Genomic DNA, 27,414 nt, shown 5'->3' on the forward strand with positions numbered 1-27,414 from the left:
CTCCCAAACCATTGCATTTCTACTACCCGAACCATCAGAGAACATCTGGTTCATTGTACACATTGGCACCAAATAGCCAGCCTGTGGGGAAGAACTATCAGGCCAACAGATGGAGCTGGCTCATGTGACTCTTCTGGGCTTGTCACCTTCTCTGGGACAAGGGAGAGCTCTTCTAGATTCCCTCCGGAGAAGCTGCCCCTTATGAGGGCTCTCCTTCAGTGAGTGTTGCAGACTCACCTGCCACCATGATGGGCAGTCTTTAGCTGCCCTTGCCTGTGCTTTTCGCCAGCCCGTCAGGTGGCTCTGTCAGAACATGTCGGGGTGGCTAACACTAACACCACCACTGCTTTTCTCCCTGGTTGAATTCTGCCCTCCAGATCTCTTGACAACATTGTCACTCGTATCTTGTGGACTTTGACATCATATGAACTTGCAGACAGCATTACTGGGGAGCTGCCAGAATTCCCATTTCACCTCCTGATTATTCCAGGTGCATCATCAAAGGTGACATGGTCAAGTTGAGTTAGGGAGATGATATCTTCTCGGGCCAAACTGATTTTCTTCCCGTTAAATGCGAGGCCCAGATTACGTGTGCAGCCAAGCAGGAAGAAAACGTCAGTGAAATGCATAAATACAGCACTTGCCGAGGACCAGCTGGCTGACAGACTGTAAAGACGTAGTTCAAGAGTGATGATGTTAGCCGTTATGAGTGACCTTTCCCCCAAAGCCATTTCTGGAGTTTAGATTTTAAATAGGCTGCTCTAAAATTTATGCTTTAGCGAGAAGAGATCCCTCCCATCTTTCTTGTCCCTGCTTCACCTCGATCACATTTTTCATTTCTTCATAGTTGTTCATTTCTTCATAGTTGTTTTCATTTCTTCAAAGTTGTTCATCTCTTCAAAGTTGTCCTCCTTTGTTTATTTAATACTAATAGCCTCACTGATGTTTTCCACAGCTGAGTTTTCTAAGCCTCTCAGTGGATGAAGCCTTCTATGTCAAACCGTCCTTGGGAAACGGTTTCTGCTTATTACCGCATCAGCTCTCACTGGTGCTGGAGTGAGTCGGCTGTCAGGCAGGGGCTCGCACTCATTTCTGCACAGGTGGCACCGACAACGCGAAGCCACGGATATCAGAACGGATTGGGCCTCAGAAACATAACCTCGTACCTAACGCTAAGTGTCCTCAAAGAGACTTAGGGCAAAGCCTCTGCCACTCGTTTCTGATCTCCCGGTGTCCATCACTTGGCTTGACATGCATGAGGCACGCCATACATGCCATAGTGAGTTGAATGCTGTAGTTTTGGCCATGACTTGGCACACAGTAAATGCACAGGGCGTTTTTGTGGCTGTTGAAATAAGGCTGAAAGAGGTGCAGTAATTTGCCTGAAGCGGCAGTTATAATATGTCATTCTAACATACTGCTACTCCTTGTTTCTTTTAAAATAGGTATCTGTGTTTAATGTGTAGACAAATTTATTTCCTTTGCAATCAATGAAGGGACAGATTCCTTCAAGTACAGAAGAGATATGTGAAGTGGGGACTTTTGAAGTTTATTTATTTATTTTGAAAGAGTGCACGCAAGTGGGGGAGGGGCAGAGAGTGAGAATCCCAAGCAGGTTCTGAACGGTCAGCACAGAGCCCAATGCAGGGCTCGAACTCAGGAACTGCGAGATCATGACCTGAGCTGAAGTCGGACACTTAACTGACTGAGCCACCCAGGTGCCCAAGTTGGGGGCATTCTTAAACATTTACACATTTTGTCATCAAACTGAATCAATGAAAATAAGACATGCTGAAATTAAGCACTTACTATGTCCCAGGATCTCGGATACCAGAGATAACAGATAAATAAGACATAGCCCTTGTTCTTAAGACTTAGAATTAAAAAAATTAAATTTGTACGGTTTGGGGAGTTATATTTTGTGGAGCATTACAGAGGCAACATCTATTCTGTAAGTAGTCTCAACACGTATTTACCTCAGCAGAGTTTTGCTTGGTGCCGTGTTCTTACTCCACTGGATGTTAAGAACAACTATGTTTCTCCTTTATGAGGGACAAGTGACAGGTTACATTTTCACTGTGTTCTTTGACCTTACAATGGCATCACTGAACATGTAGCAAGAATATAAATGTCCACTCTGCTAAAAAATTGTTATGTACCTTAAAAAACAAATCTGAGTAGGGAGGCTGAGGCCCAAGGAAATTCAACTAGAATTATGTCAAGATCACTAACATTTCACTTGGTACCTGTTCTTCTCCGGTAGGGCATATGGAAAAGAACCAGATGCTTCAGGATGGATAGGAATAGAGGGGTTCAAGGTTGGGAAACTACAAAAACAAGAAGAAGATAAACTACTTTTGGTATATTTAGGCTGGAGAAAAAATTTTCAGAAGTATATTTGTGGGTTACAAGTATAGATCAATGGATTCTAAACAACAGATTTGCGGGGAGCCTGGATGGCTCAGTTCAGTGAGCAACTCTTGATTTCCGCTCAGTTCATGATTTCACAGTTTGTGAGTTCCAGCCTCACATTGGGCTGATGTGATTGCACTCACTGATGGTGCAGAGCCTGCTTGGGATTCTCTCCCTCTTCTCCCCTCCCCTGTTCATGCTCTCACTCACTCACTATCAAAATAAATACTCAAAAAAAAAAAAAAAAACCCACAACAGATTTGCCCTGAAATAAAACCAGTTTACTTTATTTTTTATTTTTTTTAACGTTTATTTATTTTTGAGACAGAGAGAGACAGAGCATGAACAGGGGAGGGTCAGAGAGAGAGGGAGACACAGAATCTGAAACAGGCTCCAGGCTCTGAGCTGTCAGCACAGAGCCCGACACGGGGCTCGAACTCACGGACTGTGAGATCATGACCTGAGCCGAAGTTGGACGCTCAACCGAACCAAGCCACCCAGGCTCCCCAAAACCAGTTTACTTTAAAAAGTCTGTATTACATGTTAAAATAAAAACAGATTTAGATAGAGATAATTGATCACTAATTAACTTCAAATGCTGAGGTGCCTATTGAACCTATCCAGAGTATATAGATCTGAAATTAGACCCAGTCTTATAGAAGAAAAAGAAATTTGCCACAGATCTGTAATTTAGAAAAAAAAATACGATCCTTAAACCTGGGTTATGTCTCTGAAGGTCACGATTCTCTGTGTTTTCAACTCTCATGTTACTGTTAAAAGGGAGGAGGCAAGGGGTGGGAGGGTGAAGCTGATAAGTTTTGACTTAATTATAAGACTTCATTTAAAGTTATGCCAGAACATTGAAAATTTATCGGGAAGGTTAAATCTTGGACATCATGGCTCTGTTATATAACAGAGTCATTTTCTATTGTATATTTTTTCTATTCCTCCCCCTACCACCTTTCTTCTAATATTTACCCAGAGATCCTTTCTCAGGGACTGAAAAGATCATTATAACATTACAATTATTTTGGCTATTCGAGTATAGTGGATAATAATGGAGCATGTGACCGCCATTCAAAGTCAGCATTACCTGTGGGCCTCCAATTCATAAGCTAATTCTGCTTACAAGTCCACTAATTGGGGAAGGCTGGGAGGAAGATGCTGATTTTGAGGGTATCATCTGAGGTTAGGTACTGATCAAAGAGAGAGCTCCCTCTTCGAGCACACCATGGTACATTTATGACCTCAGTGTGTACTTGTTGAATGGACTAGAGTCAATCTCATAAGCTCAGATGTTCTCCAAGTTACCACCAGGCATGGAGGGTAAACCGAAGGAGACAATCTCCAGCAACGTATCCATGAGTGACTCCTGTAGAAGTCTCTTCCTTCCACACTTCCGGATGTCTTCTCTCTCTTCTTCCCACCGGGGGTGGCCCTCTGCCCTGGAGCCCTGGGTGGGTAGTGGACAGCAGTGACAGCACAGGCATCTCCAGATGCCCAACAAGACATGGGGAACTATGCCCTTTGGCAAATGTGTAACTTTAGCCATTACAGACATGTTAACTCTAAAGAAGTCAGTAGCTTAAAGTATAAGAGGGAATACCAATGGGTAGACATTACAAGGGGGTGTATTTCAACCTAACCAAAACCAAAACTCTCTGAGGTTAAGATCTGTGCAACAATGGAATGACCTTCTCATGAAAGAGAAAGATCAGAATAGACTCATTCTTTCATTCAATCATTTACTCATGCAATGCATAATTATTGAGGGCCCACATATGCCAGGCATTATTCTAGGTACCAGGGTTAAAGCTGTGAACAAGAGAGACAAAAAGCTCTGGTGGAGCTTTTCTGGAGGAGGACGATTAACAACAAAAAAGAGGTAAACTACTTAGCGGGTTAGCTGAAGTACACGGGTATGTGAAACTCTAGAGAGGTTGGCCAGGGAGAAGGTGATATTTGGGTAAAACCTGAAGGAGATGAGGAAGCAAACTGTATGGTTTGGAGGAAGAACATCTCAAGCAGACAGGACACCAAACACAAGAGGCCCTGAGATGGGACTGCCCCTGGTGTGTTTGAGAAATAGTAAGGAAGCCAGTGTGTCCAGAGCACAGGAAATGAGGGAAAAAAACAGGGAGGAGGTCAGAGCACAAAGATGGAGGCAGCTGTGCATGGTCTTGTAGACGGTACTCAAGGACTCTGGCTTTCACTCTGAGTCAGGTCATGTAGTCACTGGAGGGTGTGCAGCTGAGGAATGGAATGGTCGGACTTACCCTTTAACAGGATCACATGGGTGCTCTGCTGAGATCAGACAGAAAGGGGGCACAGCTGGAATCAGTGAAACCGTGTAGGGGTGTCTTGCAATGATGGTCTGAACCTGGATGGCAGCCACGAGGAGGCTGAGAAGTCGGTGGACTCTGGCTATATTTTGCAGGTAAAGCAGACATGAGTTTTGGATGGGCTAAACGGCAGTTGTGAGAGAAAGAAAGGGGTCCAGAATGATCGAAGTTTTGGCCTGAGCAGATGGAAGGATAAAGCTGCCATTAACTGAGATGAGGAGGACTGCGCGAGGTGGCAGCTTTGTGGGAAAGAAACATCAGGAGCTCAGCAGGCCCCACGCTGTCAGCGCAGAGCCCAATGTGGGGCTCGATCCCACAACCCTGGGGTGATGACCTGAGCTGAAATCAAGAGTCGGACACTCAACCTACTGAGCCACCCAGGCGCCCCACGAGGATCAGTTTCAAACTTTGTGGTGCTAATTAGATATTGAGAAAGGGTATCAAGTAGGCAACAGGGCATAGGAGACCAGACTTCATTGGAGAGGTGGAGGTATTTAAACTTGGGGTGTCATTAGTGTGCAGAGGTTTCTGAAAGCCATGGTGCCCAAGGAGATAATCTACAAAACAAGTGCAGGTGGAAAGAAGGCAGAGATAGGGAGGAGGCAGCATAGGAGGCTCCACAGAAAGAGCCCAGAGAGGGAGAAGGGAATCTGGGCAAGGGCAGCTCCTGGGAGCCAATGAAGGAGTTCCAGGATGTCTCACTGCAGTCAACTGTGAAAAGGCAATGTAAGAATTGAAAACGGACTGAAATTTAGCACCTGGGAGTGACCTTCATAAGACAGTGGCAGGAAAATGCTGGGGGTGAAAACCTGAATGGAGTGAGTTTATGAGAGAGTGGGAGGAAACAGGAGCAGCAAGGACTTAGAACAACTCTGGGAGGGCCTCCGAGGTCTGCACCAACTGTCAGATTAACGAGCCCCTCTGCAAAAGTGCCAGCATACAGGCAGTTTTAGAGACATATTCTGAAATGCTTTAATGACTGTGTTTGTTCAACACTAACCCCACTGGGAAAGAGATCGTTCACTGTGACCTTATTAAAGATTTAATTCAAAGCACTCGGTGCTTTTTGCCACGGCTTCCTGATCTTCCTCTCTGGGTTTTCATAAAGTTACACAATCAAGTAAGAGGATCAGTTTTAGAGATATGTACTTTTTTTTTTTTTTGAGAAAGAGAGCACACACAACCTGAGCAATAAACAGGCACAGAGAGGGAGAATCCCAAGCAGGCCTCACGCTGTCAGCACAGAACCTGATGTGGGGCTTGATCCCACAACCTCGGGGTCATGACCTGAGCTGAAATCAAAAGTCGGACACTCAACCGGCTGAGCCACCCAGGTGCCCCAAGAGGATCAGTTTCAAAGACTACTTCTCATTTTTGCAACTAAACAACAGGCTACCCAACAATCAGTGGGTCAAAGAAGAAATCAAAAGAGGAATGAAAAAAATACCTTACAACAATGAAAATGGGAATACAGGAATAGTCTATTCTCATGTATATTAGATTCTTGATTAAGTGACATCATCTAAAAGCTACCAAGTGAAAATAAGACTAAACTCTTTAGTTGTACAGGGCTCATTGGTCAAGTTGAAAGCAACAGAATCGGCATATTTTAAGAAATTATCCCAACATCTTGTATGGTAGAAAAAACTTGAAAGTTTGAGTAAAACGACTGTGTTTGAGCCCTGGATTCATTCCTTCACAGCCATGAAAATTTAGACAAAATGTTTAACTTTTCTGAGCCGCAGTGTCTGATGTGTCGAAGTAGAATGATGATAGCTTTTTCACAGCATTACTGCAAAGATCAAATATCATATGGGAAAAATGATTAGTAACTAGTAAAGCTTATCTAGATATTGATTATAAACTGCTTTCATACACATGCTTTCATTGGACTCTCTCAACCCTATGCAGGAGGCAGACCTGGGTAGTATCCTTCTCATTTTAGAAAAGGGGAAACTGAGGCTCTGGGATGTTAGGGACTTCCTTAAAGCCATAATGACTCTTGTGTGCTGGAGTTGAGACCAGAAACAAAGTTTTCCTCTCTGATCTGGGGCTCTGTCCACTGTTGAGGTGTCCACATGGACGCCACATCACATGGTAATTAGTGAGGCCAGCAGACTCCTGTGCCCCGGCCCAGAATTTCTAAACCTGACTCCTTCCACTTGGTAGTGTGAATGATGGGGCCATGACAGTGCTGTTCAGGGCAGCCTAGAGCTCCTTCCCGTTGACCTCATCTTTCCCTTCTCTTACTCTTCTGTTGCTAACAAGTTCCTAAGAGCCGTTAGTGTATTCACTGCTCTGAGGGCACGAGCTCTTACTGCCCTTAGAGCAACTTCAAGGAACATTTCTGAAAGTGTCTCCAGAATTCGAGCTGGAAGAAACCTCCGGTACCATTTAGACAAGCCCTCACTGCATACATGAGAAAGTTTAATTCTGCAACTATCAAGATCTGGGGGCAGGGCGCTCAGGTAATGTGAGAGCCCACACTGGCTCCAGGCAGTGCATGCTCTCCTCACTCCCCCACGCTGCCACTCACAGTGGGGCTGTGGCATGGCATGCCATGGAACCTTAAATCAAAATACCGAAGGGCTTCTCATTAGTTACTTGAGTAAAATGAATTTAACTCCACCTATTATAGCATTAAAAAGAGCTTAAGCCACTTAATAAATGGTAGCTAGAGTCACCTCTTAATGGATAATCATATTTTCTCATTTGCAGTGTAAGTGCTAGAAGACAGAATGACTTTAAAACTGTTCATGAGAGGACTCAATTATCTGATAAGCAATTCCAAAGACCATACACACAAACTCCGAAACACGGCTCTTTATGAACGGCATCTCACAAGGAACGAGCTATTTGTGGCATGGGAGTTCTGGAAAATGTAATTATTTATCCTTTCACAATTAATGAAAGAAATTGGAAATGAAGCTTTCATTTCAAATCCTTTTTATCTGGATGAAACTTTAATTTTACATAATTAAATTGACTTCACAGTTCAGTGTGTTAAAATACGCAATTAGGCGGCATATCAAGGTGAAATGCCTCCTGTTGTTGGCTCATTTAGAAATCATGCTGTCGAGCTCCCAAACAACAACGAACACCTGCCCACCTGCTCTTATCCCCAGAGCCGGGGATGGCATACAGCCTGCGGGGCTGGCTTCTCAAATTCACAGTCGAATTTTCTTGTAAGTGCTAACTCCTGCAGAAGTTAGTTACGTATTTAAAATAGTTTTTGCTTCTGTTTTTCAGTGGAGTTTTTTGTTTTTTTTTGATTTTTTTTCCATGAGAAAATATTGTGGGACTTTGATGATGCAACATAGATGATTCACTTTCTCTCTCAGAGAATCTCCTGCTGAGGTAACCCTTGGATTCTTCAAAGTTGCTGGTTGAAATTCTGTGGAAACTCCCTTATTCCAATCTTGCCATTTTACAATTTGTGGCAAACTTCAGATGAGACCACTTTCAAATTATTGTTGTATTCCTGGAAAAGGCTTAAGAAATATTTGTAGGTGGTACTGAAGGGTGACATACACTCTAATGGGATTGGGGTGAGTTCCCTGGAAAGTTAATTAATTAGAGAGAGAGCGAGCAGGAGCAGGGGAGAGGAGAAGAGGAGAGAGAATCTTAAGCAGGTTCCACACTTAGTGCAGAGCCTGATGCGGGGCTCAATCCCATGACCCTGGGATCAGGACCTGAGGTGAAATCAAGAGTAGGACACTCAACCGCCTGAGCCACCCAGGCACTCCTGGACATTTATTTTAGGAGGCGGTGGTTTATCGAGGTAGAAAGCTCACCTATGTACCTTCCCCTTGTTTTTCCTTTGAACAGTACTTTGTGATGGTTAATTTATGGCTCAGTAGTGTCCTATATTCCCTTAAGTAATCTGTGAATGGAACACAGTTCAACAATTAGAATGGAGTTCTCTTCCCTTTTTTGATATAGTCTACAATTTACATAACAGTGATTCTTGTTTTATCCATTGGGGAGGTGGTTAGGAAGGATTCATGGATCGAAGCAATATCCTTACTGTAGCAATACATGGAAAACCTGGACCCATTTTGTGGCTTTTCCAGATAAACACAGAAGCATGTTGCTACATTCATTATAAAAGCCACAAAAAGAAGATGATCCTATCATGAGACTGCTCAGGACAAACTTGTTTAAAATGGGGGCATATGCTCCTCTTGTAGGTTTATCCTCTGTATAGTACTCTTGCTACTTATTATAGGATGTAGGTTGTTAGGATGATCAGCAGACCATGAAACTGGAAGAAGACTGTAAAATGTATCAGTGTGTAGAGTAATATAATGTATATCAGAACATATGAATGCTTTATTCTTTTGAGCCAAGACTTGAGATATGGTATTGTCTGCTTTTAGGATACCACAAGCCATTAGGGAATTAGTAAATTCTTCTAAAATTCCGTGAGCTCGACTGGCCTCTGTCTCTTTGCATTGCCCTGGAATCCAAAGGAGGACTCAACTACCAAAGGACAGAGGAAGAATAGTGAAAACATGGTTTTAGTAAGTGAAAAGGTATATTAATGTAGCCATGCAAATTGTAAAAGCACTTATTCAAATATAATTTCATATTTACAAATTATTCTCATCAGATCTCTCCTCCATTAAGATTTATAGAAAGTAACACTGATGGTATTTAGTTTTGCTTATTGCATACACTAGAAAGCAAGTAAACTACTGTTTAGTGAAATTGTTTATATGCACACATACACAATCATCGACTGGTCTCCCCAAGTCTGCAAGTTTCAACACTGAATACGTGTTTAAATAATACCAAACAATAAAAGCTATTTTGCACAGCAACCATAAATCTTTTACCATTTCTAAGAAACATGCAGGTCTGATTACATTTTCTGTAATCTGAGTTTGATTTTATACAGATCCTATCGTATAAGAATCTGAAATGTCTACACAGTAGAGCTGTTGATACATTCTCAGGATTCAGATAAAAGAATTCTGATTGTGTGTAAGAATGTCGTACAACTGACATGTTCCTCAGTATGGCCTGATGCTCTCGGCTACTTTACTGGATTGGATTTGATGCAGAGGAACTGCTACTGATCTGGGTCCTTCAGAACCAGATGGAAGGAACTATGGACACAGGTAAATGTGATACAAGCAAATGAAGATAATGCACACAGAACAATCATGCACAGAGACTCACTAAACCTTATACTGGCCTCTTTTGACTTCCTTCTCCATCAACACTTACCAAGGCGTTGGAGTGGAAAAGATGCCTTTTAAAAATGAAAACCTAGACAGAAGGGATGGGATATCAACATGGAACCAATTCCAGTGAAAGAAAAGACCCACTTTGAAAACTGTTGAGAGTTACCCTCTAATCCTAGCTGTTACCCTCCGAAGCATGAATTCAGAATTGTCACTCATTTGTGTGGATAGAACTGACAGTTCTCCATTGCCAAGTGAAAAATCTTCCTGATTATTTTATTTTTTAAATTTTTCTTCATTTCCTTATTTGGGGTCAACAGATGTCTGAAAAGTTTAAAGGTTCTTGGTATAACTTTAAATATTTATTTTTTTTGAGAGAGCACTAGCATGGGATGGGCAGAGAGAGAAGGAGACAGAGAATCGGAAATGGGCTGTGTTGATGGTAGTGAGCCTGATACGGGGCTCCAACTCACAAACCGTGAAATCATGGCCTGAGCCCAAGTCAGATGCTCAACCGACTGAGTCACCCAGGCGCCCCTCAGTATAACTTTAAATTGTACAGTGAATAAATAGCACTCAGTCCATTATTACGTGGTGGTAGAAATCAAGCATTTGCAGAACAAAATGATGTTTTCTTTAAGTCAACCCTTTAGGGAAAGGCAACTTATTCTGACATTGAGCTATCCTTATTATTCGCTTTGAGGTGAAGCTAACTGGACAGAGACCTGTATACATGCACCAAATCACAAAGACAACAACGGACAAGGACTCCAAATCAATAAGCACATGTGAAAGCACTTTAAATCTGTAACATGCGTTATGAGGTACATCATCCTTTAAATCTAGAAAGGACAACCGTGAGAGGGAATAATTGTGTTTTTAGAAAGCACTGCTCCCTTGTGCAAGATTTTTGTGTTTAGAACATTTTTGCTAACACCAAATAAACTAGTGCGTGTTCTGCCCATAAATCAGGGAGATAAAGAACTCAAGGATGACTGCTTCCCGAGACCGCTTGATTTTCTTTCTGTATAGTTCATAGTTTACAAGCATCACCAGTGATGGTCTAAATATAAAGCTTGCTACACTGTCATTACCTCCTGTAGTATCCTGTAGATACGAATCTATACCTCGATTTGAGGCCCGCTGAAGCACTCAAGAGCCACTACCTGAAACAGTAAGCTACATTTCCTAATTCAAGGATGGATTTAGTTTCCAATCAGAAATGGGAACTACAAACAGCAGCCACCCAACTGAAGGTGCCAATGTAAGTCCAAAGTCTTAAAATTAAAAGTTACCTAAAGATAAAACAGCAAAATAAATCTAAGTCTGCAATGAACAGAGGTAGTAAAATTCTATGCCCCAACAACTGGTTTAAAAATCTGGAAGGAAAATTAATATTCCTCTTGAATAATGACTTGCTACTTTTTATTGGCACTCTATCATTTGAACATTTATGTATCATTCACCAGCCAGTGCTCTATTTTTTTTTATTCTAGTCTCTTTGTGTTTCAGAAGACATTTTCTTTTTGAAAAGAAATAGAAGAGCTTTTTCACTACCCAGATAACACATTTCAAATTCAGTTAATTAGGTAACTGTTGAAATCCCTAACTGCAACTGGTTAGGGCCAGTATCATGCCTTCTCTCTGAGAGGAGGAGTCTGAATTCAAATACAATGATTGTGAACAGTTCAATAAAGACCTTTGTAGATGATTTTAGGAGATTCCCCAGACATTTATTTCAGCCTGGAAAATAGCTGAATACATGGAAAGGATGTACTCTCCATTTAACCAAGTAGACAAAAAAAAATTACCTTAGCCATGAACTTTCAGAGAGAGGGAAAAAGAAACTGAAAAAATGCATTTAAATAATAATGGACTCAGAGTCTTAGAAAGGTAAGTATGAAAATCCTGTATTTCAATTGCATAAACTTCTGGAGTTGAGTCTAGGGGAAAGTCTATGAACTAGACAGCATTAAAAGATGCACGAAATTAGACCCACATGGGAAGCACTGGTATTTGATGTGCTTGAAGTGTCCCAATAAGAGTTCCCGAAAGCAATCTTACCTTTATTTTCTGCCTTCAGTTCCTCTGCCATCAAGCTGTCTTGTCGGTTACCAAGCACAAATGCCAGAAACGAGAGGATCAGGGCATCCAAAATCCCAATAATGGCCAGGATGTACGCCCAGCGGACTGAACACGCCCCAAGAGTGTACTTGTCTGTCTTTTCTCCACACATCCGTTTGACTTCATCTGAATCCCAGCCATCAGGGAAAATCATACAGCCAAGCACAAGGCAGGCAGCTTGATGAAGAGAGAAAAAGAGAGGAAAAAAAAGTAGTTAACATAGATGTTATTTTAGCAAATATTGCTACTGGGTGTCAAAACATTGCTTTAAATTCTTGATTTAAAAACTAGCAAATCTTACCACTGTCCTACCCTGAATGGTTTTTTGTGTGTTTTTTTTTTTTTTTTCCTGGTTTACTTAAAAACAGCCTAGTATTGCAGTGAAAGGTCTGGGAACACTATTTACAGCAAGCCTGAGCATTCTGAGAGAGGTCGAGGTTTGTTGATCTATAAGAAAATACTAAAAAACTTGAATTTTGGTTGCATCTGTGGGAAGGCTTCCATTGCGAATAAGCCATAAGGAATCAGAACACAGCAGAATGACAATTCAACACTGGCTTTGAAGAGCTAGGACAGCAGCCAGATAAGGGATTAGGATAACATGGAAAATACCAGAGTGTATATTGACTGAGTCACAGTAAAAAAATAATTTTCTATTGCATCCTCCTACACACCCACATGTGTGTGTGCGTGCACACACACACACACATACATGCACACTCTGAAGTTTCTTGAAACTATGCCTAGTAGATTCAGCACACCATGGTATTTTCTAGCTTCTGTTCTATTTCATTTTTTAAAAGGCTGAAAAATGTTGCAGCATGGTGTGGTACCAGAGATTTTATGGAAATTCAGGAACTTAAGGAGAATACTTATATTCTGTTTTCCAAATATCACTGTGGGAATCATATGAATGCTTTTTATAGAGTATGTTACTTTGCAGATTAAAGAAGATTAGTAGTTATTTGTTGCCACTCTTTATATTTAATTGGATTATTTAGGGGTAAGTGAGGATAGTTTTAGATTATACAAAGCTTTCTTAAAAAATTTTTTTAATGTTTATTCATTTTTGACAGGGAACAAGCAGGGAGGTACAGAGAGAGAGGGAGACACAGAATCTGAAACAGGCTCCAGGCTCTGAGCTGTCGGCACAAAGCCCGATACAGGGCTCGAACCCACAAGCTGTGAGATCATGACCTGAGCTGAAGTCGGATACTTAACAGACTGAGACACCCAGGCGCCCCTAGCTTTCCTTTAAAATATATTTTTTTTAATGTTTATTTTTGAGAGGGAGACAGACCACAAGCAGGGGAATGGCGGAGAGAGAGGGAACCACAGAATCCAAAGCAGGCTCCACACTCTGAGTTGTCAGCACAGCCCCCAATGTGGGGCTCAAACTCAAGAACTGTGAGATCACAACCTGAGCTGAAGTCAGATGTTTAACCGACTGAGCCACCAGGCCCCCCTATACAGAGCTTTCTCAACAGGTGTATTCATTCATTACTTCACGAATGTATTCGTTCACTCATTAATTCAAAAAGTACTTATTGACTTTTTATGATGGAGTGCCAGACACAGTTCTTGGTGCTTAGAGATATAGCAATTAGGAAAAGATACATGGCTTATGTTTTATCAGGGAAAGAAGCAAAAAAAAAAAAAAAAAAAAAAAAGAGTAACATGCAAATAAAGTAGTCGGAAATTGTAGTACTAAGTACATAGTCCTAAGTACTGGGTAGGAAAGAAACAAAGGACTCAAATAAAGAATAATGGTACACCTCTTGGAGAAGTGGGGATATTTAAGCTGAGACCAAAAACAGACAAGGCACTAGACCTATGCAATTGATGGGAATAATGTTCCAGGCAACAGCATGTGCAAAGGCCTCAGGGTTGGAAAGAGGCCTGGGGTATTTGAGGAGCAAACACGAGATCAGCCACTGGGATGGAGAACGAGATCATGTTGAGGCTGCAAGGGAGGCAGGACTATGTATCCAGAAAGGTTACTGTTTCTAGGGCATGTCACTTAAAAAGACTGATGGCATTACCAACTTAGAGTTGTGTGATGGTCAAGGCCAAACACTTCGTGCAACTGTCAAAGCTGCTACTTCTTGAACAAACCAGCAGTGGACACCTAATTTCCTATGTTTTTCATAGGAGCATGACTCTACAAGGCAGGTGTGGAGGACACAGAAGCCAAAAGGGGTGACACACAGGGAGACCACCTGGGAGAACTTTGATTTAGGGTTCCTTGTTCTTTTACAGAACAAGATTTCAAAGCTTTGGGTCACACTTGATTCCTCTTTTCTTTGCCCCCCATCCCAAATGTTGCCATGCTTCTCTCATCCACGTAGGCACTATCTCTGCATAGGTGTTATCAACACTTCCATACTTTAAGCCTCATATGTCACAGAAGGAAACTAACTTCCTTCTGCTTTCGGTTCACCCTCACTCCAATCCAGATCACATGAGACCGCTGAGCCCATCATGCTCAAAACCTATGGTGGCTCCCCACTGGTACTGAAGAACACTCAGACATCTCAGGTACCCAAAGGCTCCATGATCCAGCCCCCACTTACTTTCCCAGCCCCTTTTCCCTTCATAATCTCCATTTCACTTGGGTTGAATGACAGCCAACTTCCTGTTCATGCACCAAGTTTTTGGACCCTTCTCTTTCTTCTTCTGCATGGAGTATTTGCTACCACTGTCTTAAATGTTCCACTCTTCAGTATCTTTCATCGGTCAAGTCAAATGCAATACCTTCCACAAAGCAAGCCATCTCAAATTCTTCTTGACCTACGGTACTGCCCTTCTTGGAATGCCCGAAGCTGTTGACTGTACCTATCAGAGTCCTTGTAGCTTTTTACATTTGTTACTTATTTACAAGTATTATTTCGATTAACAGAGTGTAAGCTTTCTGAGGAAGGAATCTTTGGTTAAGTCACCATATTCATAGCACCTAAAACAGTGCCTTGTAGACCTCTAGCACTAAAATATTTTTGAATGGGAAAGTAAAACGAATAAGTCAATTATCACACCTAGACAGTATACTCTAAAATACAGTTTATAGGGGCGCCTGGGTGGCTTAGTCGGTTAAGCGTCTGACTTCGGCTCAGGTCATGATTTCATGGTTAGTGGGTTCGAGCCCTGCATAAGACTCTCTGCTATCAGCACAGAGCCTGCTTTGGATCCTCTGTCCCCCTCTCTGTCTGCCCCTCCTCCACTTGTGTGCTCTCTCTCAAAAATAAATACACATTAGAAAACAGAAAGGTTTAAAAAATATATAGTTTATAGAATTCAACATCATTACCACCCAATGTCACAAATCTAGTTTAAGACTCATCTTTAAAAGGTGACATTCAACAGAGACACTTTTGTTATGATTAGACAACAGATTCCAAGTACTCAGGAGAACAATTTGAAAAAAGTTGACTATTTCAAAATTCAAATTCCCACTTCTTCTGGAACTCCTAGCATTCCATTCCAACATGCTCTTCGAGGTATTTCTAACAATAATGATCTGTGTATTTTTTAAAAAGATGTGGTTTCCATTAGCAAAAATTAACTTTACTTGGGAAGACACACAGTGGTTTGAATCCAAACCACAGTTGAGAAAAATCTCTAAAAATGCTATGTTACATGGAAGATTTTAAAGATATTCTCAATTTTTTTCTTACACATTAAATAATGTTTATGTAGGAGTAAATTACTTTCTTATACAGAAAAAATGAAAACCAAGTATTTTTCCTTTATGAATGGCAATCACTAAGAGAAGGACACTATATTATACTACTTAAAGCTCTAGCGAAACTTAATAGAAATCACCAAGTGACACAAATTTGGGAAGGTTATTAGATATTATAGGACAAGTTCTCCGCAACGGGGTATTTGTGGAATAGTGACATCAACAAAGACATCTTTTCTCAAAGTCTTTCTACACTTAAAAGTTTCCATATCTGGAAACTGAGTTACAAATGAGGATAAAAACAATAGAGGCAGAATTAACCGGAAACTAAAACCACATGAGAGTATGAGTGGCAATACATCGCTCCCAATCTTCAAAGCATAGGATTTCCTTAACCCAATGTTGAGAGAAATCTGAGGAGAGGATACGCAATTGTGTTTCATCTTATGCAATGGCTATTTTGCTCCAAGTTACAAAAATAGAATTTTTGAAATACAATTCTTATTTTCGATAGTCTAAGGGAGTGACTGTTCAGAGAAATCTTAAGATAAAACCAGGCTAACAGGGCTGGGCTCTGGCCTCCTACGGAAAATGTTTAGGTCCCCCCAGCAAGGGTACTCCAGGTACCCTGCAGGCCACAAGGCATTGGGAGACGTACTGGTTGCCTCAACCACTTCTCACTGGACTTAAACTTAAACATTTGATCTTTTTCTAATTGATGTGTTTTTAAAAATCTGAATGGCTGTATAATAGTAAAAATGAGATCAACTGCATTTAAAAGTTTTTAAATCTTTGTAAGTGAAACTTGACATAAAAAATAAGTAAAATTTGGATTTTAAAGTTTGAGAGAAAGGGAGAGAGAGAGAGAGAGTGCGCACACGCATGCACATGGCAGGGGCAAAGAGAGAAGGAGACAGAGAGAATCCCAAGCAGGCTCCATGCTGTCAGTGTGGAGCCCAATGCGGGGCTCAATCTCATGAACTGTGAGATCATGACCTGAGCCAAAAATCAAGAGTCAGATGCTCAATCGACTGAGCCACCCCAGGTGCCCCTAAAATCCAATTAAAAAAATTTTTTTAATGCTTATTTTTGAGAGAGAGAGACAGAGCATGAGCAGGGGAAGGGAAGAGAGAGAGACACACACAGAATCCATAGCAGGCTCCAGGCTCTGAGCTGTCAGGACAGAGCCCGATGCAGGGCTCAAACCCATGGACCGTGAGATCATGACCCGAGCCGAAGTCAGACACTCAACGGACTGAGCCACCCAGGTGCCCCAAATCCAATTTTTAAATAAAGAAATCCTATCCCTCTGAAAGCTGTGCTTCTAGATGGTCATTACACGATAAAAATTGTACTTTCTGACAATGTATTATCAAAATATACATTTTCTTCTGCCCCTATCCAAATTTCCCCTATTTGGCTATTTTTGAAACGTGAAGTCTCCCCAAAGTTATAGTGTGTTTAGGATTAAATGGAGCCATTAAAATAGTTTAGGCTCTGTTAGTTTCTTTGGAAAGGCATTACTGTGTTTTGCATTAATGAGTGTGTGCTATAATAAATTCTGTTTCCTGGCATCCTATTAATCAGAACCCTATTCACCTGCATGATGTGGATAGCCAGCAGAAACCAACAGCTGTTCCTAATCCAAACTAAGCAGTACCCGTAAGAGCCTAGGCTAATGTCTCAGTCAACGAACGATTAAACACTATTCCTCTTGGTTTTGTAATTATTTCTAATTCTTTGCAAATTGATCATCCTATAAGATGCAGCAGCATCACTATACTCAACAGTAGAGAACATAAATCACCAGAACATTTGATTAATTTGGACATGCTATTTCCTGACCACAAGGGATAGTGGAGAATTAGTTCCAATTGGGCTATTATCCCCAAAGGGGTTTCTTGGTAGAAAGTCACCTAGGAAATGCCTAGCTGACTCGCAGCTATCTCTTCCTTCACTTCAGCAGTGGGTTTTCTGGAAGACTATCAGGGAACATTTTTGAGTGTTAGAAATGAGAGCTCACAAGCTGGAGGTGAGCAGAGAAGGATGCTCTCTGCATGACACCTTCCAACTTACAACATATAATAAAGGCATCCTTATGAGGACAGGCCCGTTGATTTCCATTTTAAGCATGTTCCAAATGGTTAGGAAGCATTCACATTCTAAAAGGCCCCTCGGTCTAGAAGCTGATGCCCCACAGTGGGTTCCTCTGAAATAGTACACAAACAGCCAGTGGTTCCCTAGAGCCACTAATTGCTCTGGCAATTTTCTGGCCAAAGAGTTGAATGTAACCTCTGTGAAGGAAACATCCTTAGAAAAATCTACCAATGTTTTTAATTGGGTCTTTCTCCAAAGGAAAACGAAGCAAGATGAAAAAAGCAACGGGGGGTGGGTGGGTAAGAGGGAGGTTGTCTATGATTTGGGTCATGTGTACAGGCTGATGCTGCTGGGCCAACTGTCCCGGTCAGGACACTGAATGCTGCGAACCTGAGAACGGCTATTTTTTTTTGGACAGTAAGAGGAAGACTAAATTCATTCTTTAAAAAGTCTATGCACTGTTGCACAAAAAGCATGATAAATTGCCTCATGTTGCTGAAGCACTCACGGGGAACGTGGTGAAAAACGAACCTGCATCCACTTAACTCTATCAATTATTCAGGCACGCAGTAAGGGAAGGGATTGACGCCAGAGAGCTGCCGCGCCGCGCTCTGCAAGGGGAGCGTTCACCTGTCACTCTAAACACCTGGTAAAGAAGAAGCACGCATCCCCAGCATCTTCATTAGCACACAGCCCGCAAACCGGAACTACCCTATTTACACATCTGGAAAAGCTGTGATGCCTACACCTCAGTCTACCTCTGGAAAACGGAGTTGCTAGGTAATCCGGGACATGAAATACTGCGGTTGAGAGTCTGGTGGAGAACAAATGATCTCCCGATAAATTCTGGTTCTAAATCCAGTATAATTTTATAAGCATTTCACTTGAGGTCATAGCACAAAAGGGGCAACATCCCTTAGAGAGCGGGTGGGGGGGGGGGGGCGGAGAGCAGGTGTAAACAAACTCTGGGCTCTCAGAAGGGTCATGTGTGAGGATGATCAAAGATCCTGTGCTCTGCCTCGACGCTCAGCCCTAATTGCCTGAGTAAAGAGCCACACATCTCTCAGCACCTTGTGCTGAATCAGCTGTGAGCCCCGAGCGTAGCTGAAAGGGGATAATCAGGAGTCTGCCCACACCGGCTCTTAGGAGCAACACAGCAGAGAAACAGCTTTCATGGAATATGATACAAGAGGAAACACACTTAAATGGTACAACATCACTTGCTAATTTACCCAAATGTTGAGGCTTAATAACGAAGTATAATACAAATCAGAGTTTAGAACTTAAAAATACAATGCTGTTCTGATCTCTAGAATGTTTGCTAGGCAGTTTTCTTTTTTTTCTTTCTTTTTTTTTTTTTTTTTTAATTTTTTTTCAACGTTTTTTATTTATTTTTGGGACAGAGAGAGACAGAGCATGAACGGGGGAGGGGCAGAGAGAGAGGGAGACACAGAATCTGAAACAGGCTCCAGGCTCCGAGCCATCAGCCCAGAGCCTGACGCGGGGCTCGAACTCACAGACCGCGAGATCGTGACCTGGCTGAAGTCGGACGCTCAACCGACTGCGCCACCCAGGCGCCCCTCTTTTTTTTCTTTTTTTACATTTATTTATTTTTGAGAGACAGAGGGAGACAGAGCACGAGTGGGGGAGGGGCAGAGAAAGAGAAGGAGAAACAGAATCCGAAGCAGGCTCCAGGCTCCGAGCTGTCAGCACAGAGCCCGACGCAGGGCTTGAACTCACAAACAGTGAGATCATGACCTGAGCTGAAGTCGGACGCTTAACTGACTGAGCCACCCAGGTGTCCCTAGACAGCTTTTGATACAGATCTTGGATCCAATCAAATTTCTTAAACTCCTGATAGTGACACAGTTAATAATACTGCATCTCATAGCAATAGCTAATAATTGACACTCCCCTTGAGTGGGGTACACAGCACATCATTTCATCATTTCAATTCTCAAAGCCAAGAGAAACAGGAGAGCACATATTCCTGGCTTTTCCAGTTTCCACAAAGAGGGATTTTTCTCGAAAAGCCCTTGGGCACTTATCCCACTTCTCATTCCTCTCTACGGAGATGGAGGGATTTCCCCGAGGGAACCTGGGCATAGTGGCCCAGCCCCTTCCTGACCTTACCTTAGGAGCTGCTTGCCTACACGAGGCCTGTGTTCCACTCCTCTGTGCTGGCGATTTCACACAGGGCGGGCCTGATTCTCCACTGCTGTCTCGGAGTAGGAAGGTAAGAAGGCCTCATTTTGGGGGAGCAACTTAGAAAGTCCTTTTGGTTAAGACACCCAGAGCCATCTCTTCAACCCAATCTTTCTCATAATAAAGGAGATATTTTGCTTTCCTGCTGCCAATTCTCTCTCTCAGGGGGTTCAGAGCTTAGGAGGGCCTCCCAGTTCGGAGACTGGAAGCCTTGATTAGAGGACAAGCATGGCTGGGTTGTGGTGAGGACGCTCATGTCCTCACAGCGTGGAAAGAAACCTAGCCTGCTCTCTGCCCCTTCTTATACAGGCACTAATTATCCATGAGGGTTCCACGCTCATGACCTAATCACCTCCTTAAAGGCCCCACCTCTTAATACTATCACAGTAGGATTAGGTTTTCAGACTCTGAATCTTGGGGAAACATAAAAATCCAGTCCAGGGGCACCTGGGTGGTTCAGCTGGTTAAGCGGTGGACTCTTGATGGTGGCTCAGGTCATGATCTCATGGTTTGTGAAACTGAGCCCCATGTTGGGCTCTGTGGACAGCACAGAGCCTGCTTGGGATTCTCTCTCTCCCTCTCTCTGCCCCTCCCCCATTCATGCTCTCTCAAAATAAATAAATGTCAAAAAAAATCCAGTCCATTGCAGAGGGGGGGTCAGAGGGCTTTCATGCAATGCTTGTCTGTCAACCCCAACATTATTTGTTTATTTATTTTTTATATATGAGGAAGTGGAGGCACAGAAATTTCAAACAGCTTGCTGAAGTCATACAAAGCCCATGAGTGGGACAACCAGATTTGAATCAGACAGTCTAGCTTTGGAATTTATGCTTTTAATCCCAACTATACTATTACCTTTTACTTGTCAACAACAGTAATGCACATGAAATCACTTTAGAATATTGGTTTTGGTGCTAAGAATACTTAGAGAATCTTGGCAGTGCTTAACATGGTGTTTATAATTAGACATTTATTCTTTGAGGACAAGAGCCACTACCAAAAGGATGCTTAGAAACTGTGAACTTTTATATGTATAGATATTTCTGTTGTTTACACTACTTTTTCACCTAATCAGTACTTCATCTGCTATGTAGTGCCAAGATCATTAGGGTAATTATAAAATCTAAATGTGTGGAATGGGAATGAATGTGGTTTTACTGCACAAATACACATATATCTGGATTTATACACATTTCACAAGAAAATCTGCCCTTAGTTTTTGGCTTGATATTTTAAGTTGGCTATGTGTCAGCCAAACATTTTTATATGTTCTTTAAATGCTTATATTCCTTTTGAGATTATATATATATACATAAATACATATATGACTATGAATATATATGTACCTTTTTAATTTATACATGGTTACTTATATGTAAGATAATATCTGCTTTGAGAAAAAATAAAGGTATAATTCAATTAGGTTCTTTTTAAGTTTTTGTGTAGCTTCTTTGGATTTCAGTGGACACATTTTTTAAAAAAAGTTTACTTATTTATTTTGAGAGAGAAAGAGAGAACACAAGCGGGAAGGGGCAGAGAGAGAGAGAGAGAGAGAGAGAGAGGGAAAGAGAGAGAGAGAATCCCAGGCAGGCTCCACACTGAGCCAACACATGGCTCAATCCCATGACCTGAGCTGAAATCAAGAGTTGGACGTTCAACTGACTGAGCCACCCAGGAGCCCCTCGATAGGGGCTGTTTTAAGGAACATTTCAATAAACAAAACTGATAGTGCTGGTAGGTCACAAACAGGTCTGAAATTGTTTTTGTTTCTTTGTTTGCAGGAGAGCCCTTGACTCAGGCAACATTTTCATGTGCTAAAATCTACACTGCATTTCAGACACAGGGTCTGAAGACAAGATTATCTTTCTCCATGGCCCTATGAACAGAGAGCCCTTTGTGGTACACCTATCACCAACCTCCCAACAAAATCCGCTTGAGCCAGGATAACACCCCAAACAAAGCAACACAGACTAGTAACTACCCAGCCAGCAGTTTTCCTTGTGGCTCGTTGTGCCATGGCTATTTTATCTATAAAACAAGGAGCCCAGTCTAGATCACCAAACGTTTCCTGCTACTTACCTTATATTATTCATATATAGGATTAAATTTGTACTCATTTGATGCTCCATACCTATATATATATTATGGGAAATAATGGGCTTGTAGAAATGCTTTACCAACTGACCCAACGTTTTCCTACATAGCAGGTGGAAGGAAGGGGCACCGTAGCTCTCCACCCTGATTCATCACGGAGCTTACAGAAAGTCGCTGTTGGCTAGAATTGGACAAGGTCAGGTGTCTTATGCCAACTGGCTACTGGTATTTCATTTCTCAGTACAAGGGGTAACTTTAGAAGCAACTAAATTCCTTCTCAATGAGGACGAGCTCTCCTAACCCTGCTGGACCTCCTCAAAACCTCCTGGTGTGCCCGTTTCTACACACTTTCCTGTAGGAGAATTTGGCACCGGTCCAGCTTTATGGTGGCGAGCTTTTCTTCTACACAGCTTGCTCACTTTTTTATGTTTATTTTTTTTTCAATTTTAGTACAGTTGGCATATAATATTATATTAGTCTCAGGTGTACAACATAGCGATTTGACATTTATGTATATTATAAAATGCTCACCTTGATAAGTGTAATTACCATCTGTCACCATACACAGATATTCAGTATTACTGACTATATTTCCTATGCTGTACTTTATATTCCCATGACTCACTTATTTTATAACTGAAAGTTTGTATATCTTAGTCCCCTTTTCCCATTTCACCCATCCCCCTCACCCACCTCCACTCTGGCAACTGCCAGTTTGTTCTTTGTATTTATGAATTTGCTCACTTTTATTCTCCTGAAGTAACAATTTAATGCTTTAAAAACTTCAAATGGCAAAAATTAATTGTTCAAAGGAAACGTGTGGAAGAACTAAATATTGCACACTAAAAATGTCAGAAGTAGAACCAAGCTCAAGAAAGATGAATGCTACTCCAACCATCCTTTGTATGGAAGGATCTTACTTCCAAGGGGCGGGGGGCGGGGATAAGATGTACACATTTACACATGTCTAACAGGCTCCCAGCCTAAGCTTTTTCATAGTTTAGTTGATCAACTATCCTTTATCTATCTATCTATCTATCTATCTATCTAACATCTACCTACCTTTATCTCTATATATATCCCTCTGCACCAGTACTGGTCCTTACACAGTTAAAGAACAGGTGTATAAAGCTATAGAGTGCTGGGGCGCCTGGGTGGCTCAGTCGGTTAAGTGGCTGACTTCGGCTCAGGTCATGATCTCGCGGTCCATGAGTTCGAGCCCCGCGTCGGGCTCTGTGCTGACAGCTCAGAGCCTGGAGCCTGTTTCAGATTCTGTGTCTCCCTCTCTCTGACCCTCCCCCGTTCATGCTCTCTCTCTGTCTCAAAAATAAATAAACGTTAAAAAAAAATTTAAAGCTATAGAGTGCTGTCAATGTCTTTCCAGAAAAAGGACTCATAATATCATTCAGGACAGACATGATCTAGACTAGGAACTGAACTCAACATGTTGAATCAGAAAAATACACAGTCAAGAATTCTTTATCCAACAAGGCTGTCATTTAAAATAGAGGAGAGATAAAGAGTTTCCCAGACAACTAAAGGAGGTCGTGACCACTAAACCAGCCCTGCAAGAAATTTTAAGGGGGACCCTTTGAGTGGAGAAAAGACCAAACAAAACTAAAAAGACCAAAAGCAACAAAGACAAGAAAGGACCAGAAGAAAGCACCAGAAACAACAATTCTACAGGCAACACGATGGCACTAAGTTCATATCTTTCAGTACTCACTCTAAATGTCAATGGACTAGGGACGCCTGGGTGGCTCGGTCGGTTAAGCGTCTGACTTCGGCTCAGGTCATGATCTCACGGTCCGTGAGTTCGAGCCCCGTGTCGGGCTCTGTGCTGACAGCTCAGAGCCTGGAGCCTGTTTCAGATTCTGTGTCTCCCTCTCTCTCTGCCCCTCCCCTGTTCATGCTCTGTCTCTCTCTGTCTCAAAAATAAATAAACGTTAAAAAAAAATTAAAAAAAAAATAAATGTCAATGGACTAAACACGCCAATCCAAAGATATCAGAATGGATAAGAAAACAAGACCCATATATATATACTGCTAAATTTTAGACCTAAAGACACCTGCAGATTGAAAGTAAGGGGATAGAGAACCATCTATCATGCTAATGGTGGTCAAAAGAAAGCTGAAGTAGCCATACTTATATCAGACAAACTACATTTTAAAATAAAGACTATAACAACAGATGAGGGGCATTATATCATAATTAAGGGGTCTATCCACCAAGAAGAGCTAACAATTGTGAATATTTATGCCCCATATAACACCCAAATATATAAATCGGTAAATCACAAACATAAAGAAACTCATTGATAATAATACCATAATAGTAGGGCACTTCAACACCCCACTTACAGCAATGCACAGATCATCTAAGCAGAAAATCAACAAGGAAACAATGGCTTTGAATGATACACTGGACCGGATGGACTTCAACATATATATTCAGAACCTTTCATCCTAAAGTGGCAGAATACACCTTCTTGAGTGCACATAGAACATTCTCCAGAATAGATTGTATACTGGGTCACAAATCAGCCCTCAATAAATAGAAAAAGGTTGAGATGTACCTTGCATATTTTCAGACCACAATGCTATGAGACTCTAAATCAACCAAAAGAAAAAAATTTGGAAAGATCATGAATACTTGGGGATTAAAGAACATCCTACTAAAGAATCAATGGTTAACCAAGAAATTAAAGAGGAAATAAAAAGTACATGGAAGCCAACGAAAATAAAAACACGACAGCTGAAACACCTCTGGGATGCAGCAAAGATGGTCATAAGAGGGAAGTATATACCAATCCAGGTCTCCCTAAAGAAGGAAGAAAGGTCTCAAATACCCAACCTAACCTAACACCAAAAGAGCTGGAAAAAGAACAGCAAATAAAGCCCAAAACCAGCAGAAGAAGGGAAATAGTAAAGATTATGCAGAAATCAATGATATCGGAAAAAAAAAAAAAAAAAAAAACAGTAGAACTCATCAATGAAACCAGGAGCTGGTTCTTTGAAAGAATTAACAAAATTGATAAACCTCTAGCCAGATTAATCAAAAAGAAAAAGGAAAGGACCCAAATAAATAAAATCATGAATGAAAGAGATCACAACCAATAATACAACAGAAATAAAAACAATAATAAGAGAATATTATGAGCAATTATATGTCAATAAAATGGGCAATCTGGAAGAAATGGACAAATTTCTAGAAACGTATGAACTACCAAAACTGAAACAGGAAGAAATAGAAATTTTGAACAGACCCATAACCAGTAAAGAAATTGAATCAGTAATCAAAAATCTCCCAAGAAACAAGAATTCAGGGCCAGATGACTTTCCAGGGGATTTCTACCAAACATTTAAAGAAGAATTAACACCTATTCTTTTGAAGCTGTTCCAAAAAATAGAGATGGAAGGAAAACTTCCAAACTCATTCTATGGGGTCAGCATTACCTTGAATCCAACACCAAAGACCCCACTAAAAAGAACTACAGACCAATTTTCCTGCTGAACACGGATGCAACATTTCTCAACAAGATACTAGCCAACCAGATCTAACAATACATTAAAAGAATTATTCACCATGATCAAGTGGGATTTATTCCTGGGATGCAGGGCTGGTTCAATATCTGCAAATCAATCAATGTGATACATCACATTAATAAAAGAGAAGATAAGAACCACATGATCCTCTCAATAGATGCTGAAAAAGTATTTGACAAAATGTAAAAAAAGACAAAATGCAAAAAAAAGAAGGATAGCATCCTTTCTTGAGAAAAACCCTTAAGAAAGTAGGGATAGAAGGATCATACCTGATGATCATAAAGGCCATATATGAAAGAGCCACCGCTAATATCATCCTCAATGGGGAAAAACTGAGAGCTTCCCCCTAAGGTTAGAAACATGACAGGGGTGTCTACTCTCACCACTGTGTTATTCAACATAGTGCTGAAAGTCCTAGCCTCAACAATCAGACAACACGAATCCAAAAAAAAAAAAAAAAAAAGCCTCCAAGGGGGAAGTCAAACTTTTGCTTTTTGCAGATGACATGATACTACATGAGGAAAACCCAAAAGACTCCACCACAAAACTTCTGGAACTGATCCATGAAGTCAGCAAAGTTGCAGGATATAAAATCAATGTACAGCAATCAGTTGCATTTCTATACACCAAAAGTGAAGCAGCAGAAAGAGAAATCAAGGAATCAATCCCATTTACAATTGCACCAAAACCCATAAAATACTTGGGAATAAACCTCACCAAAGAGATGAAAAATCTATACACTGAAAGCTATAGAAAGCTTATGAAAGAAATTGAAGAAGACACACAAAAAATGGAAAAACATTCCATGCTCATGGATTAGAAGAACAAATATTGTTGAAATGTTGATACTACTCAAAGTAATCTACATATTTAAAGCAATCCCTATCAAAATAACACTAGCATTCTTCAGAGAGCTAGAACAAACACTCCTAAGATTTGTATGGAACGAGAAAAGACTCCAAATAGCCAAAGCAATTCTGAAAAAGAAAACCAAAGCTGGAGGCATCACAATTCTGGACTTCAAGCTGTATTACAAAGCTGTAATCACAACAGTATATTACTAGTACAAGAACAGACACACAGGTAAATGGAATAGAATAGAGAACCCAGAAATGGACCTGCAAAAATCACCAACTAATCTTTGACAAAGCAGGAAAGAATATCCAATGGAAGAAACACGGTCTCTTCAGCAAATGGTGTTGGGAAAACTGGACAGCGACATGCGGAAGAATGAACCTGGACCAGTTTCTTACACCATACACAAAAATAAACTCAAAATGGATGAAAGACCTAAACATAAGACAGGAAGCCATCAAAATCCTAGAGCAGAAGACAAGCAACAACCTCTCTGACTTTGGCCACGGCAACTTCTTACTTCACATGTCTCTGAAGGCGAGGGAAACAAAAACAAAAATGAACTATTGGGACCTCATCAAAATAAAAGCTTTGCACAGTGAGGCAAGCAATCAACCAAACTAAAGACAACCGACGGATTGGGAGGAGAGATTAGCAAACAGCATATAGGATAAAGGGTTAGTATCCAAAATCTATAAATAAGTTACTAAACTCAACATCCAAAAAAACAAATAATCCAGTGAAGAAGTGGGCAAAAGACATGAATAGACACTTTTCCAAAGAAGACATCCAAATGGCTATTGGACACATGAAAAGATGCTCAACATCACTCATATCAGGGAAATACAAATCAAAGCCACAATGAGATACC

At 41.2% G+C, this 27,414-nt stretch overlaps 1 protein-coding gene across 1 annotated transcript in view; it reads right to left on the reverse strand.

Annotated features, from left to right (window-relative positions):
- Positions 1–27,414, reverse strand: part of LHFPL3 (LHFPL tetraspan subfamily member 3) — a 582,444-nt gene that overhangs the window by 164,884 nt on the left and 390,146 nt on the right. The window contains exon 2 of the mRNA XM_042915823.1: positions 12,008–12,244. Within this exon, the coding sequence (XP_042771757.1) occupies positions 12,008–12,244 (237 nt within the window). The remainder of the gene's footprint in view (positions 1–12,007; positions 12,245–27,414) is intronic.

The sequence above is a fragment of the Panthera leo genome, chromosome A2 (assembly GCF_018350215.1).
Source record: "Panthera leo isolate Ple1 chromosome A2, P.leo_Ple1_pat1.1, whole genome shotgun sequence".
Classification (NCBI taxonomy): domain Eukaryota; kingdom Metazoa; phylum Chordata; class Mammalia; order Carnivora; family Felidae; genus Panthera; species Panthera leo.